The sequence below is a fragment of the Neophocaena asiaeorientalis genome, unplaced genomic scaffold (assembly GCF_003031525.2).
Source record: "Neophocaena asiaeorientalis asiaeorientalis breed wild unplaced genomic scaffold, Neophocaena_asiaeorientalis_V1.1 scaffold7, whole genome shotgun sequence".
Lineage (NCBI taxonomy): Eukaryota > Metazoa > Chordata > Mammalia > Artiodactyla > Phocoenidae > Neophocaena > Neophocaena asiaeorientalis.
This window is the reverse complement of record NW_020185337.1, coordinates 1,399,826-1,413,134: the sequence shown is the minus strand read 5'-3', so window position 1 is coordinate 1,413,134 and position 13,309 is coordinate 1,399,826. Positions and strand designations below refer to the sequence as shown.

Below are 13,309 nucleotides of genomic sequence, written 5' to 3'. Positions count from 1 at the left end.
TCTTAACAGTACCTGCTACATCACCGCTGCTTTGACGCTTGCTTCCGGACATCTGGGCTTGAAATAAAGATACTGTACCACTGTACTCTATACAGTACTGTAAAGTACACAAAAGCACAACCACTTGTAGAGGATGCACGCACGTGACAACGTACGCCAGACACATGAACTAACTTAAGTGATTGGACATGCGAACGCACGTTCGCATCTTTGAAAGTTCGCAACTTGAAGGTTCATATGTAGGGGACTTACTGTACAACATTAATTATTGAACTGTTTGAGCAAATATGCCAAATTCAGCCAAACAGCTAATAGTGGATTTCATTTTGAAAATAGGTTATTTATCTAGAAGGCAGTGGTTCTCAACTTCGACTGCAAATTAAAATCACCTAAGGAGCTTTGAAAAAGTCCAACTGCTCAGGCCACACCTCAGATCCATCTGGAGTTGGGATCCAGATACCAGTAGTTCTGAGTACAGTCAAGGTTGAGAACCACTGCTATAAACTGTTCCATCAATTTTAGTAGCAATGGAAACTTCCTACTAATAACTTTTAGCCTTCTCATTTGAAATAGAAAGGAAACTGTTTAAAAAGTGTTCTCTTTCCCTTGAATAAAATATTAGAGAGCAACTGTTCATGCCTCTCCCTGGGCATCCTTGAAGGCATCCAACCTTTCCTCCACATGAAAACAGCAATGCCCTGCCATTTCCAGGACTCTTGCTCTGTATCCCTATTTGTATCAGTCACCAGAAGAACAGCCCTAGATTCCTGTGTCACCTCTCATCACCTGCACTCTAATCCCCACACAGCTGTACCCGTCCCTCATAATCTGTCCTCACTTGTTTCTTAGCCTACTGGCCACTCCTGTCATCTTTGCTAATTCCTTCTTAGATTTCCAATGTAGAGCTCATAACTTTGTGAGTTCTCTAGAATTTAGTTCTCAGCCCTCTTCTCTTTCTACACATCCCCAAGGTGACTGCATCCCATTATTCTAGCTTTAAATATCATCTACCAAATCTGACTGCCAAATTTACATCTCCAGGCTAGCTATTTCTCTGAATTCTCATCCAACTTCTTAATGACCCCATAAAAACGTTAAGTGCAACCTGGTCCTCCTGTTATTTTCCCCATATCAGTAAATGGCAACTGTCCTTCCAGGCGCTTTCTCATACCCCATGTCCCATCTATCACAAAACCTACCTTCAAAACACATCAACCATCTGACCCCTTTGCACCACATCCATTGCTACCACTCTAGTCTAAGTCACTACCACCTCTCTCCTGGATTACTGCAGTGACCCTACGCTTCAGCCGGCTCTCCATGGTGGTCTACTCCCGATGCAGCAGCCATAGCAAGCCTTTCAAAACAAGTCACACCTTATCACTCCTCTGGTCGATGCCCTCCAGTTGTTTTCCACCCCTTTCAGAGTAAAAGCCAAAACCTTCACCATGACCTCTACAGGAGGCTCTACAGGATCTGGCTCCTAATACTTTTCTCACTGCATCCTTCATCCGACTCTCCCTCATAGTTTCCTGCTGTTTCTGAATACTCCAATCATGCTCTTGCCTCAGGTCTTTGCACTTGTTGATCCTTTGACTTGTATATGGTTTGCTTCCTTATTTCTCTCTGGTCTCTGCTTAAATATCACTTATCCTTGAGTCCTTTCCTTAGGCATTACCTAAATAAAATAGAATATCCCATCCCTCCAACTCCCATTCTCCTCTAGCCTTCTCACTCCTCACCATCTATCATACTAATCTTTCTACTCCTTTGTTTACTGTCCATCTCTTGTCTCTTTATCGTCAATTGGAATGTTAGCTCCATGATATGTGAAAAATATATCAGCCATGAAACATAAGCTGTGAAGGAAGGAGGATATGAGATGGGAGGCAGGGTGAAAAGATGGCAGGATTAAAATATCATAGATTCTGATGGAATCGAAGAATTGCTGATATCAGGATCAGGAGAGAATAAGCTAGAAAGATAGGAGATGGTAGTATTTGGGGACCACACAAAGAAATAATTTAAACTTCTCTGTCTTCTGGTAAGTGTATTTTGTTTATTAAACTCTCCAGAAAAACTATGAGTAAATAAACTCTAAAACCTTAGTCTGCTCTGAAAAACTCATTTACTCAACAAATTTTTATTTGTTTAGCAAGTATTGTTCATGGAAGATCTAACAATGCATATTCAAGAGCTTACCATCTATAGCCTTTTGATAAAAGGTTTAGATATCACTCCTTTAATTCAGTACTCAACATCCCACTTCCCAAAATGCTGCTTTGGCTTACACAGCAGATCCCACCTATTTCCAACCCCAAACCTCTTCCCTAGACATTCCATCCACTCCCACAGTTATAACTCACAAATTTTATTTTGCTGCTAGTAGCTCTGCCAGCACTAAATCCTTGTTTCCCAAAGAGCAACTAACCCCCTTCCTAGGCTCCTCCATTCCGGCTCCCTGCAGCCTGACCACCCAGACGTTAACTGCTCACACCTGTCACCTGCCAGCCAGAAGTCTCACTGTGATTAAGGGTTCATGTTTAGAACAGATGTCTCCTTCTGGCGGCTGCTTTTTTAGACAAGGAGCACACTTTTTCATAAGACTAAACCCAGTACCCTATTTTCCATTTACAACAGTGGTTCCGAGCAAAATCTATAGAATTTTGTCAGTAGGAACAACAGAATTCCTTGGCTATACTAACCCCTAGGTTGATTTTTACCAGTAGTAAGTTCCTTTGCTATAGAAAACTGATTACCATCCCAATCCAGCTAAACATAGTGACTATAAAACTACAGAGAGAGATAAGGCAGACTGTGGGCGACAGCCAAGTGGTTGAACTTCTCTTCAAAACACTTACCTGAAACTGGTTAATAAAAGGTGCGATATTAAATCCAAGAGTTCGTTCTGTTCCCTGCACAGCGCTCTCCTCCACCAGTGTCTGCGATTCCACGAGCAACCCAAACATCAGCATGTACTGGGGAAAGATCTTACCTCCAGACTGTAGCAAACACCTGGAGGAAGGAAAAGTGCTTTAAAAACCATCCTGATTCTCCACATTCTGTAAGTATCAATAACTAAATCGTGACTAATTGGGGAGCTACAGATTGTATATAATCTAACACACTTTAGACTGATAGCTGGCTGGTAGCTCAGAATGGCAGACCGCTTGAAAAGTAACCGGTCAGCTGGATGGATACAGTTTTTACATTAAGGAAGAATCATCAATGGCTATTAAAACTAGTGGGTAAGGGGGACTTCCCTGATGGCACAGTGGATAGGACTCCACGCTCCCAATGCAGGGGGCCAGGGTTCGATCCCTGATCAGGGAACTAGATCCCACAAGCGTGCCACAACTAAGAGTTCGCATGCCACAGCTAAGGAGCCTGCATTCCGCAACTAAGGAGGCCTGGAGCCACAATTAAGAGCCTGACTGCCACAACTAAGGAGCTGGCGAGCTGCAACTAAGGAGCCCGCCTGCTAAAACCAAGACCCAGTGCAACCAAATAAATAAATTAATTAAAAAAAAAATACTAGTGGGTGAGGGACTTCCCCGGTGGTCCAGTGGTTAGGACTCTGCACTTCCACTGCAGAGGGCACAGGTTCGATCCCTGATTGGGGAATTAAGATCCCGCATGCCACACAGTGCAGCCAAAAAAAAAAAAACCCCAAAAAACTAGTGGGTTAAAGTTTGATTAGGAAAAGGATATTTACATAGTCTCAAAGTATCACCCCCATAAATGACTTACTTATTACAAAGGGAAAATAGCAACTTAGGGTGGAAAAACCTAATGGATACAACTTAAACTAACTGATCTAAATTCACAACAACAATATGGGATAAAGCAACACCATTTGCCTTTGTGACAAAACTTCTGTGGTATTCCTCTGTAAAATGGGTAATCTGACTCTAGTAAGAAACATGAGAAACATTCCACAAAATAAAAGGCCTGCACTTTTCAAAACTGCGAATCTCATGAAAGACTGAGGAACTCTGGGCATATACCCAGAGAAAACCATTAATTCAAAAAGACACATGCACCCCAATGTTCACTGCAGCACTATTTACAACAGCCAGGTCATGGAAACAACCTAAATGCCCATCGACAAACTAAACGAATGGATAAGGAAGATGTGGTGCATACGTACAATGGAATATTACTCAGCTATAAAAAGGAACGAAATTGGGTCATTTGTAGAGACGTGGATGGACCCAGAGGCTGTCATACAGAGTGAAGCAAGTCAGAATGAGAAAAACAAATACCGTATATTAACGCATATATGTGGAATCTAGAAAAATGGTACAGATGAACCGGTTTGCAAGGGAGAAACAGAGACACAGATGTAGAGAACAAACATATGGACACCAAGGGGGGGAAAGCGGGTGGGGGGGATGAATTGGGAGATCGGGGTTGACATATATACAGTAATATGTGTAAAATAGATAACTAAGAACCTGCTGTATAAAAAAATAAAAAAAAATAAAAAAAAAAAAGACTGAGGAACTGTTCCAGAATAAAGGAGACTAAAGAAACTAAATGCAATGTGCGATCCTAGACTGAATTCTGGACCAGGAACAAAAAGGCTATAAAGGATATTACTCCAACAAATGGTGAAATCTGAGTAAGATTTTTCCCTTAGATATCAGTACTGTGTCCATGTAGATTTCCTAATTTTGTTAAGTGTGTGATGAATATATAAATGAGTGTCCTTTTTCTTACAAAATACACACCAAGGTGTTTAGGGGTAAAAGAATACGATATCTGGAACTTACTCTAAAGTGTTCACAGAGGATACTAAAGCACATGTGGCAAAACAGTAACAATTTGTGAATCTGGGTGTAAGGTACATGTTTGGTTCTTTGTACTATTCTCTAACTTCTCTGTAAGCTTGAAATTTTTTCAAAATAAAAAGTTAAACACTCTGAAAGGGAAAAAAAAAGTGATTAAAAATCCAAACACTCTATTAAAAGTGTGAATAAAGGGCTAACAAAACCCTTTCTCCTCCTACAGTTGATCCTGGATTCACCTTCTGTTTCCCTAGAAATCCCTAAAAGGTGGAATGTCAGCTGTGTTATCAGCAACACTGCTTATGATTTAAAAAAATTTTAAATGCCTCTTAATAGGTAGATGCACCTGGATTGAGAGAACTGTAAACTATAAATGCCTGATGGGAAGCCACACCACCTCTGGGCTTCCCTGAGTGTGGGATGACTTGTAACCACGTGTTCCTACTGCTGGGACTTGGAAGCTATGCCCCAGGGAGAAGTTCCTATGTGAGATGTAAGGCTCTGAAGCCAAGGCAGCTCCCACGCCACATGCACAGGGCTGTTTCCACACACCTGAGCTGTGTGGGAGGCATGAGAGCGGTGGGGGGGGGTCACCTACTGCCATCAAAGGAAACGGACGTGGAGGATACTGTAAGGCACTTTCATCGTTCGCCACATTTACAATCAAACGTTAAATCCCTCATTTCTACAAGTCGGTTTCCACTTGAACTTCTAGGATAGGCTACTACAGACAGCTGGACTTTGTATTATCTATCGTATGTATCTTTCATAGTAAGCTTTCAGTCTTAAATATTTCTAGTCAGTAAGGATCTATTTATAAAAATACAGGACTAAATGTTTGACCAATGCGTATCTAAAAAAATAGTTCCTGCAAGTTTCTAAAATTGTATGCCATGTAGTCTCCCTGAATAGATCACTGAAATCTTGACAAACTATAAAAACACCCCATTCCTCAAAACCACTCTGGCCCTTCTGCTCTTAAGTTAGTTTCAAATTCTTCATTCTGCTTTTAGTAAACTGATTATCTCAACCATTTAAAAATGTCTAAAACCAGAACAACCACTGAATTATAACAACAGAACATGGTAACGAAATGTAATACATGTCCCTTGATTAGAACCTAGACTGGGGAGAAAAAAAAAGCAATAAAGAATATTACTGGGATAGCAGAGGAAATTTTCATACAGACTACCTACTAAATAATAGTATTTTATCAATGTTAAGTTTCCTGAGTGTGATAGTATTGTGATATGCAGAGGAAAGCCTTTGTTCTCAGGAGATACACGCTAAATGTTAAGGTAAGGGGGGAGGTTATGAAGCCAACGACTGTCAAATGGTTCAACAAATAAAACAGTAGCCTCGTGTTCACTGTTACTTTTCTTGCATGTTTTCTTTAAGTTTGCAATCTTTCAAAATAAAAAGCTGACAGAAACGTTTACAATAAGTACACAGGCTGCTCTTCCTAAAGACTAGGTAATAGGGAGCCAAATCATAACAAGGTCATTTCATGAGCACAGAATCAGCAAAGAAAGTTAGAGAGGATTCCTTGAGTGTAATGGCCTCAGTCTGACTTAGACAAGTCATGATCCGAAACCAGGATAATCTCTCCTCACTAAATATAAGTATGTGATCATTTAAGTTGTAGAGAGTCCCTATATATATATATATATATATATATAGGTTAGCCCAAAAGTGGACTCCACTCTGACTCCAATGCTTTATTCATTTTCGTTATTCCTTTCCTACCAACTTTTTAGCATTTTAGATGAAGTCTGATAGAAACTGAATCTCCACAATTAGTAAAATTACATACCTCAACAAAAACCACACAGCTATTATCAAAAACTTCCAATCTATACCTTTACCAAACCAGATAAAATTTTAACATCTTCCTAAATAAGTGGAGAAACTTACCCATTTTCCTCAAATGCATGAAGTTTAATCCTGACAACCCATGTTATTAAAATTTCTAAACAACTGAAGTTATCTGCTAATTGTGATCCATTTAAATAAAAACATCTAATTTTTCTTAAGATCACAAAGTCTCAAATGAGACACTAGCCACAGAGCTTTACGTTGCTTGACTAATTCCCTCCACTCCCAAATAGCCACAAAAAGGTAGCGTTCTCTTAAATCAGCAAACGAAAAGCACATAGGTTAATAAAAGCCAAACTTCTAGCCATAAAGGGAGGGAGGGAGGGCAATACCATTAGGTCATTTAGGGGGTAACCAGAAATCAGGCTAAACAAGATGTCAAAAATACATCTGCTGGGGTTTCCCTGGTGGCGCAGTGGTTGAGAGTCCACCTGCCGATCCCATCTGCTGAACCCTGAAAAGTCAGAAAAGGTGAATCAAGTACTAACAACCATGCAGAGATAAATACTACACACAAGCAAGTATGCAAATTATTTTAAAAGGCCGTGTTCACACTATTTTAATCTAAAATCTTAACTCAAATCCTTCTTAACTCAATGTTACCGTTACTAACAAGAATGCTTCTTAGTCATGAAACAGTAATCATCTTGCAAGTCCACTTAGCTTTACTGACACTGAGTGGTTTGTTGTCACTTACACCACTACAGCTGCCAGACTCCTCAACGCAATCCTCTGCAAAGCCAAGTAATATCTCTGAACCATCTGTGCCTTCAGAAATAAAAAAATATATATATGTTCCAACTCAAAACTCTAACCGTAAATGGCAAAAATTCTGAAGAAGCTCTTCGCTGTTTCCTTGTGATCCAACACGAAGTGTTTTAAAATGGGTTTAAATTTAAAAAAAAAAAAAAAAAAAGCTCACCAGGCTTTTAAACTTTCTCCTGTATTTTAATCTAGTATGACTGAATAAAAGTTAATAATGAACATTTTAAAACAATGTTAGCAAAGGTAACTGAATACTTACGTTTGTGTAGTGGCTTATTTTTTTTCCTTGCCTTTTTTTGGGAGGGTTGGTATCCAGTGAGACAGATGCCCTTTATCCTCATCCTAAATACAATCTATCCTCCCAACCCCTAAGTGCATCCTCTTTGACCAGTCATGAGGCCTCCCCACTGTCAGCGGCTAAAGCTAATAATAAAAGGCTTGGGTGGGAGTTGCTGCACACCTCTGACCCCAGAAGCAAGGGAAGCTGACACCTCCAGGAGCATCTGGTAAGGGCCTGTGCAGGAGCTTCGGCTGAAGGGCAGAGCACTGGCTCTCCACTGTTACTCAGGAACTGTTCTGCGGGACGGGGAGAACACTGGCTAAAACAGTGATCGCGGGTGCTACTAGCATTTAGTTCCCAGAGGTGCCAAACATCCTGCAACACAAAGAGGATAGGCCTACCTAAGAACTGACCCCACCCCACCCCCTAAAAGACCGTCCCACCCAAACTGCCAACAGGACCCCTCCCTCTGCTGAGAAACACTGAAGGGGAACTGTAGGCAGCTTTACATAAGTTGTTTCCCACTAACATAACCAATCAGTCCATTAATGGATGGATAAGCAAAATGTGACATATACATACAATGGAAGATTATTCCACCTGAAAAAGGAAGGAAATTCTGACATATACTACAACATGGATGAACCTGAAGGACATTATGCTAAGTGAAGTAAGAGTCTCGCACACATACATGCACACACAAAACCAACAAACACTGCATGATTCCAGTCATATGAGGTAAGGAGTCAAACTCACAGAAGCAGAGAGTAGAATGGTGGTTGCCCGGGCCTGGGGGGGGCGGGGGGGGGGGGGATGAAGAGTTATTGTTTAATGGGTATAAAGTTTCAGTTTTACAAGATGAAAAGAGTTCCGAGGATGGTTGGGGAAACGACTGCCCCACACTACGAAAGTATTTAATACCACTGAACTATCCACTTCAAGATGGTTAAGACGAAAAATTTTATGTGCATTTTACCACAATAAAAAAAAATTAGAAAAAGAATTAAATCAAAACTAAAAATAAATAAACCATTAGGTAAATTGTACACCTTTCCGAGATGATTCTACCAAATAAGTCAAACCTCATCTGTGTCAGAAATTCGTAGGGCTGAAATGCCTTCAAAGGCATCTAATCCAGTATCCCTCATTTTATAGATGAGGGAAACTGAGGACGAGAGATATTAAATGACTTTAAAACATTTTTACGGGCTTCCCTGGTGGCGCAGTGGTTGAGAATCTGCCTGCTAATGCAGGGGACACGGGTTCGAGCCCTGGTCTGGGAAGATCCCACATGCCCCGGAGCAACTAGGCCCGTGAGCCACAACTACTGAGCCTGCGCGTCTGGAGCCTGTGCTCCGCAACAAGAGAGGCCGCGATAGTGAGAGGCCCGCGCACCGCGATGAAGAGTGGCCCCCGCTTGCCACAACTAGAGAAAGCCCTCGCACAGAAACGAAGACCCAACACAGCCAAAAATAAAATAAATAAATAAATAATAATAATAATAATAATAAAAAAAAAACAAAAAAACTTACTACTTCAGGAATTCACAGACAAATCTGAGACTAGATTCAAACCCACCCTTCCAGCTCCTTGTTCTATACTCTACCTAAAGTACATCTGTTCAAAATTTTAAGAGAGTGTATGTTTCTATTTATATATGTCAGACCTCTATATCCCCATAATTTGTGATATGTACAAGATTGTTTTAAAGACTAGAAAATGGCAGTGATTTTTACTAGTTACCTCATAAGAAAAGGTAAGTGTGGTTAACAAAAGAAAATGCATATAAAACGTAAAATATAATTAACTATATAAGCAAATGTTTTTTCCTGAACAATTTGCCTTTTGCTATTGCAGTTTGGTCTGCATTTCCACCACTGCTCCTGTACTACAAAACCAGCCCTGTTCATATACCACAAAATTTAAAACTTATAAATTCATTCTACTTAAACTTGGGCCCCCAAATGTTCAATATTGCCATCTTTTCAGATCTGAGCAGCACAACTGAAGAACCTGGAAGCTTAGCCAGATTTGCTTTCAATTTTAAATACTAGGGTCAAGTTTGTCGCCAGTAACCTAAACTGAAGGACAAATTCCTTAGGGACAGAACTGTACTATAGAGATTTTAGGACCTAAAAGGACTAGGACTTGTTCCCAAGCAGCACTCAGCTCTCCCAATACACCATCAGATTCATACTATGTGTTTCTCATCAGTTTTTCTTATAAAGATGAAACCTGATTTTTCCTTATTTACCCTTGAATGTCTTATCTGTTCTTACAGAGCTCTAATTAATTCCCTATATTATACACAGGCAGTCCAATCCCAACGCAGGCTCTCTTCACACCTGCAGGGCAGAGGATCCTTTAAAGAAAATAAAAAATTCAGTAATGACATGCACAGAAAGAGAAAGACAAGAAGTCACAGGCCCTGAAAAGCAATGCTTGAGGAACACACAATGATCACGACTCATTTGTGCAGTGACATCATTAAAGAACTAAAAGAACTTACATGAAGTCTAAGCTCAAATAAACCAAAGGCTGTATTTTGTGTTTTACCTGGATATTGCCGCTTTTTCCATTATTTCCTGCTGAAGGAGCCCAGATGGCTCAATGACATCCAGTATAATTATACTCCACAGCTTGTCTGATTTTGGCCTTTGCAACACCGCGGATTCATCTTCCACATGTCTCAACCAAAACTCAAGTGTTTCTTTAGGAAAGTGATTGGCTTCAGATATGAGGTCCAGAGTCATACGATGCTGGTCTTTCTCCACAGAACTGTAAGGTTTAACCTGCCCGAGTGTGCCAGCAATTATAGGCAGAATAGAGAAGCCCTCAGACACATCTAACACATACAAAGGTTCAGGGACGCTCTGTTCAGAATTATTCTGTCCACTTTCACAGTTCATCTCGTTACTCTGAGTATCCATGGCCTGACCCCGTTTCTCCAGAGTCAGTGAAGACAACACTTTCTTCATTGCCATTTTAAAGCCTTCATGGTATGGGATGTTATTAAGCAAAGCAATTTCTGTGGATTCCAAAACACAAGTCTGCTCCACAGCATCTGGTTTACTGGTCTGAAGATTGGCCAGGGCACTACAGAGTTCAGCCTCATTTCCTAAAGGCAGCAAGTCTTTATTCTTGGTAAAACTTTTCCCAACATCCATTTCATGCTCCGAACTGAAGACACTGATACTCTGGATTCTTAGGTAACAATCTTGACAAGACACTTCCATCGTCACCTGGTCCCCAGGCTTTATCCAGTAGTCTTCATAAAACAGGAAGAAAGAAAAAAAATTGTAATTGATGAATACGAGTGTTTATAAGTCTGAGGATCACACAAACACCTCCGTCCTCCTGTCATTTTTTAAACCACGACAGGAAGGATTGCATCTATTGATTTAAAAGAAGTGAATTAATCTATTCATTTCAAAAAAAACCCAAAAAAAACAAAACTAGGAAAATCCCTCCAGCTTTACATAGGGAAAAACTGAGGTTAGAAGATCCAATTGAGTTACAGCATAATAGAGGCATTCAAGAGATCATTATTGGACCTTAACTATCAGTATTGCAGTGCTTTTACTGTAATCACTAGGTACCATCAATGTCCCTAAATTGGAGGGTGGGGGAAGGACTACAGGGGACTCTCAATCTCTGGTAATGAAGCCAACAATAACAAAGATAAATGAGACTCAGGGATCAGCACCAAACCTCACTTTAGCTTAAAGGGACATCCTTTTCTCTAAGAGAAATTTCCCAAAGAACAAGGCAGCATTCAGTAGCACCTTGTCAGTAATATCTCTTAACTGTAAGTACTTAGATATCCTTGCATGTTTAGGAATTTGAAAATATAAGGAAGGACTAAGTCCTACAATAAAGACTGTATCATGCTCTTATCCATGAGCTTTCACACGTGGTAAAACTTTAAAGTGTAAATGTATAATTGCAATTCCTTCTTATTAGCCATAGAGCCAGTTGGAAATACAAGATGTTATTCTTGTGTTTACACATTTAAAATATCCTTTCCCAAAGAAGGACTTTTTAAAAAAATACCATCTAAGTTACTGAAAGAGAGTTAGAATAAGCAAAATTTTAAAGTGCTATTTATTGAGTGCCAGTCACTATGGTAGGCATTTTATACCTAGTATGTCTAATAATTCCTACAACAATCCTGCAACATAGGCAGCATCTTCTCTTTTTTTTTTTTTTTTTTTTTTTGGCCATGCCGCACAGCTTGCAGGATCTTAGTTCCCCAACCAGGGACTGAACCCTGGCCCTAGGCAGTGAAAGGGCAGAGTCCTAACCACTGGACCAACAAAGAATTCGCAGCATCATCCCATTTTTATACATCACATAACAAAAGCTCTAAGAAATAACCAGCAAGGCCTGCCAGGAAGTCAGTAAGTAGCCAAGACCCAATTTCAAATCTACCTGACTGACTCCAAAACTCATACTGGCCACAATACTATATTGATTCCATGACTTAATGACCTTGCCAAATTAGATCCTTGATTAAGAGACTACATAGAAGTAAACAGAGACTACATAGAAGTAAATATTTATTACCTTCCAGTTTTAAAAAGGTAGAATTTTTCTATATAATACAACTGCTGTAAACTATATTGAAACCCATAAAATTGCTAGTAAAAAACTTCTATACAAAAAATATCTTTAATATAGGACATCCCTGAGTAAGTCCATGGATTCATGAACTTTAAACTGCAAAATTCTGTACTTCTATGAAAGTTCTGTGCATATTTCTAGGACCTGGGGCTCCACAGACGCTATCAGATTCTGTAAGTGGTAAGAACTCCTGCACTAAAAGCAGTACTTTCCTGCTGTGTTCCATAAAAAATGGACAGCATTTCTCTTATTTACTGATAACTAGAGTAATCAGAGCTGAAGAAATGGTTTAATGATAGGTATTTTTGAGTGGTATGCAGCAGAGTTGTGTTTTAGTCTTTTTTTTTTTTTAATACTGGAATATAGTTGATTAACAATGCTGTGTTAGTTTCAGGTGTACAGCAGAGAGATTCATTTATACGTACACATGTACCTAGTTCTTTTTCAAATCCTTTTCCCATTTAGGTTATTACAGAGTATTGAGCAGAGTTCCCTGTGCTATACAGTAGGTCCTTGTTGGTTATCTATTTTAAATATAGCAGTGTGTACATGTCAATTTTAGTCTCTCTTCTTAACCACATATATTAATTATTTAAAACTACTTTTAAAAAAGAAAAAGAAAATTCTGAAAGATTTAACCGATCTCCCTTGACTGGAAACTTCATATTCATAGTGAATTTTCTGACACTGACTCAAATGCTTAGAGGGTTAAAACAAAAAGTTTTAAACAACAACAACAACAAAAATTAGACAAGAGTGGCACAGTGGTTAAGAATCCACCTGCCAATGCAGGGGACACGGGTTCAATCCCTGGTCCAGGAAGATCCCACATGCTGCAGAGCAAAAAAGCCCATGTGCCACAACTATTGAGCCTGCGTGCCACAACTACTGAAGCCCGCGCACCTAGAGCCCACGTTCCGCAACAAGAGAAGCCACCACAATGAGAAGACTGTGCACCGCAACAAAGAGCAGACCC

The 13,309-nt window shown here is 39.8% G+C and overlaps 1 protein-coding gene and 1 non-coding gene across 2 annotated transcripts in view; one reads left to right on the top strand and one right to left on the bottom strand.

Moving 5' to 3' along the window:
• PRMT9 (protein arginine methyltransferase 9) overlaps window positions 1–13,309 on the bottom strand; it is a 30,263-nt gene that overhangs the window by 2,859 nt on the left and 14,095 nt on the right. Inside the window, exons 9-10 of the mRNA XM_024736185.1 lie at window positions 10,267–10,978; window positions 2,862–3,015 (exon numbers count right to left, since the gene is read on the bottom strand). Coding sequence (XP_024591953.1) covers window positions 2,862–3,015; window positions 10,267–10,978 — 866 coding nt within the window. The remainder of the gene's footprint in view (window positions 1–2,861; window positions 3,016–10,266; window positions 10,979–13,309) is intronic.
• Window positions 3,552–3,624, top strand: TRNAG-UCC (transfer RNA glycine (anticodon UCC)). Its single transcript has one exon. It is a non-coding gene; the product is annotated as a tRNA-Gly (tRNA).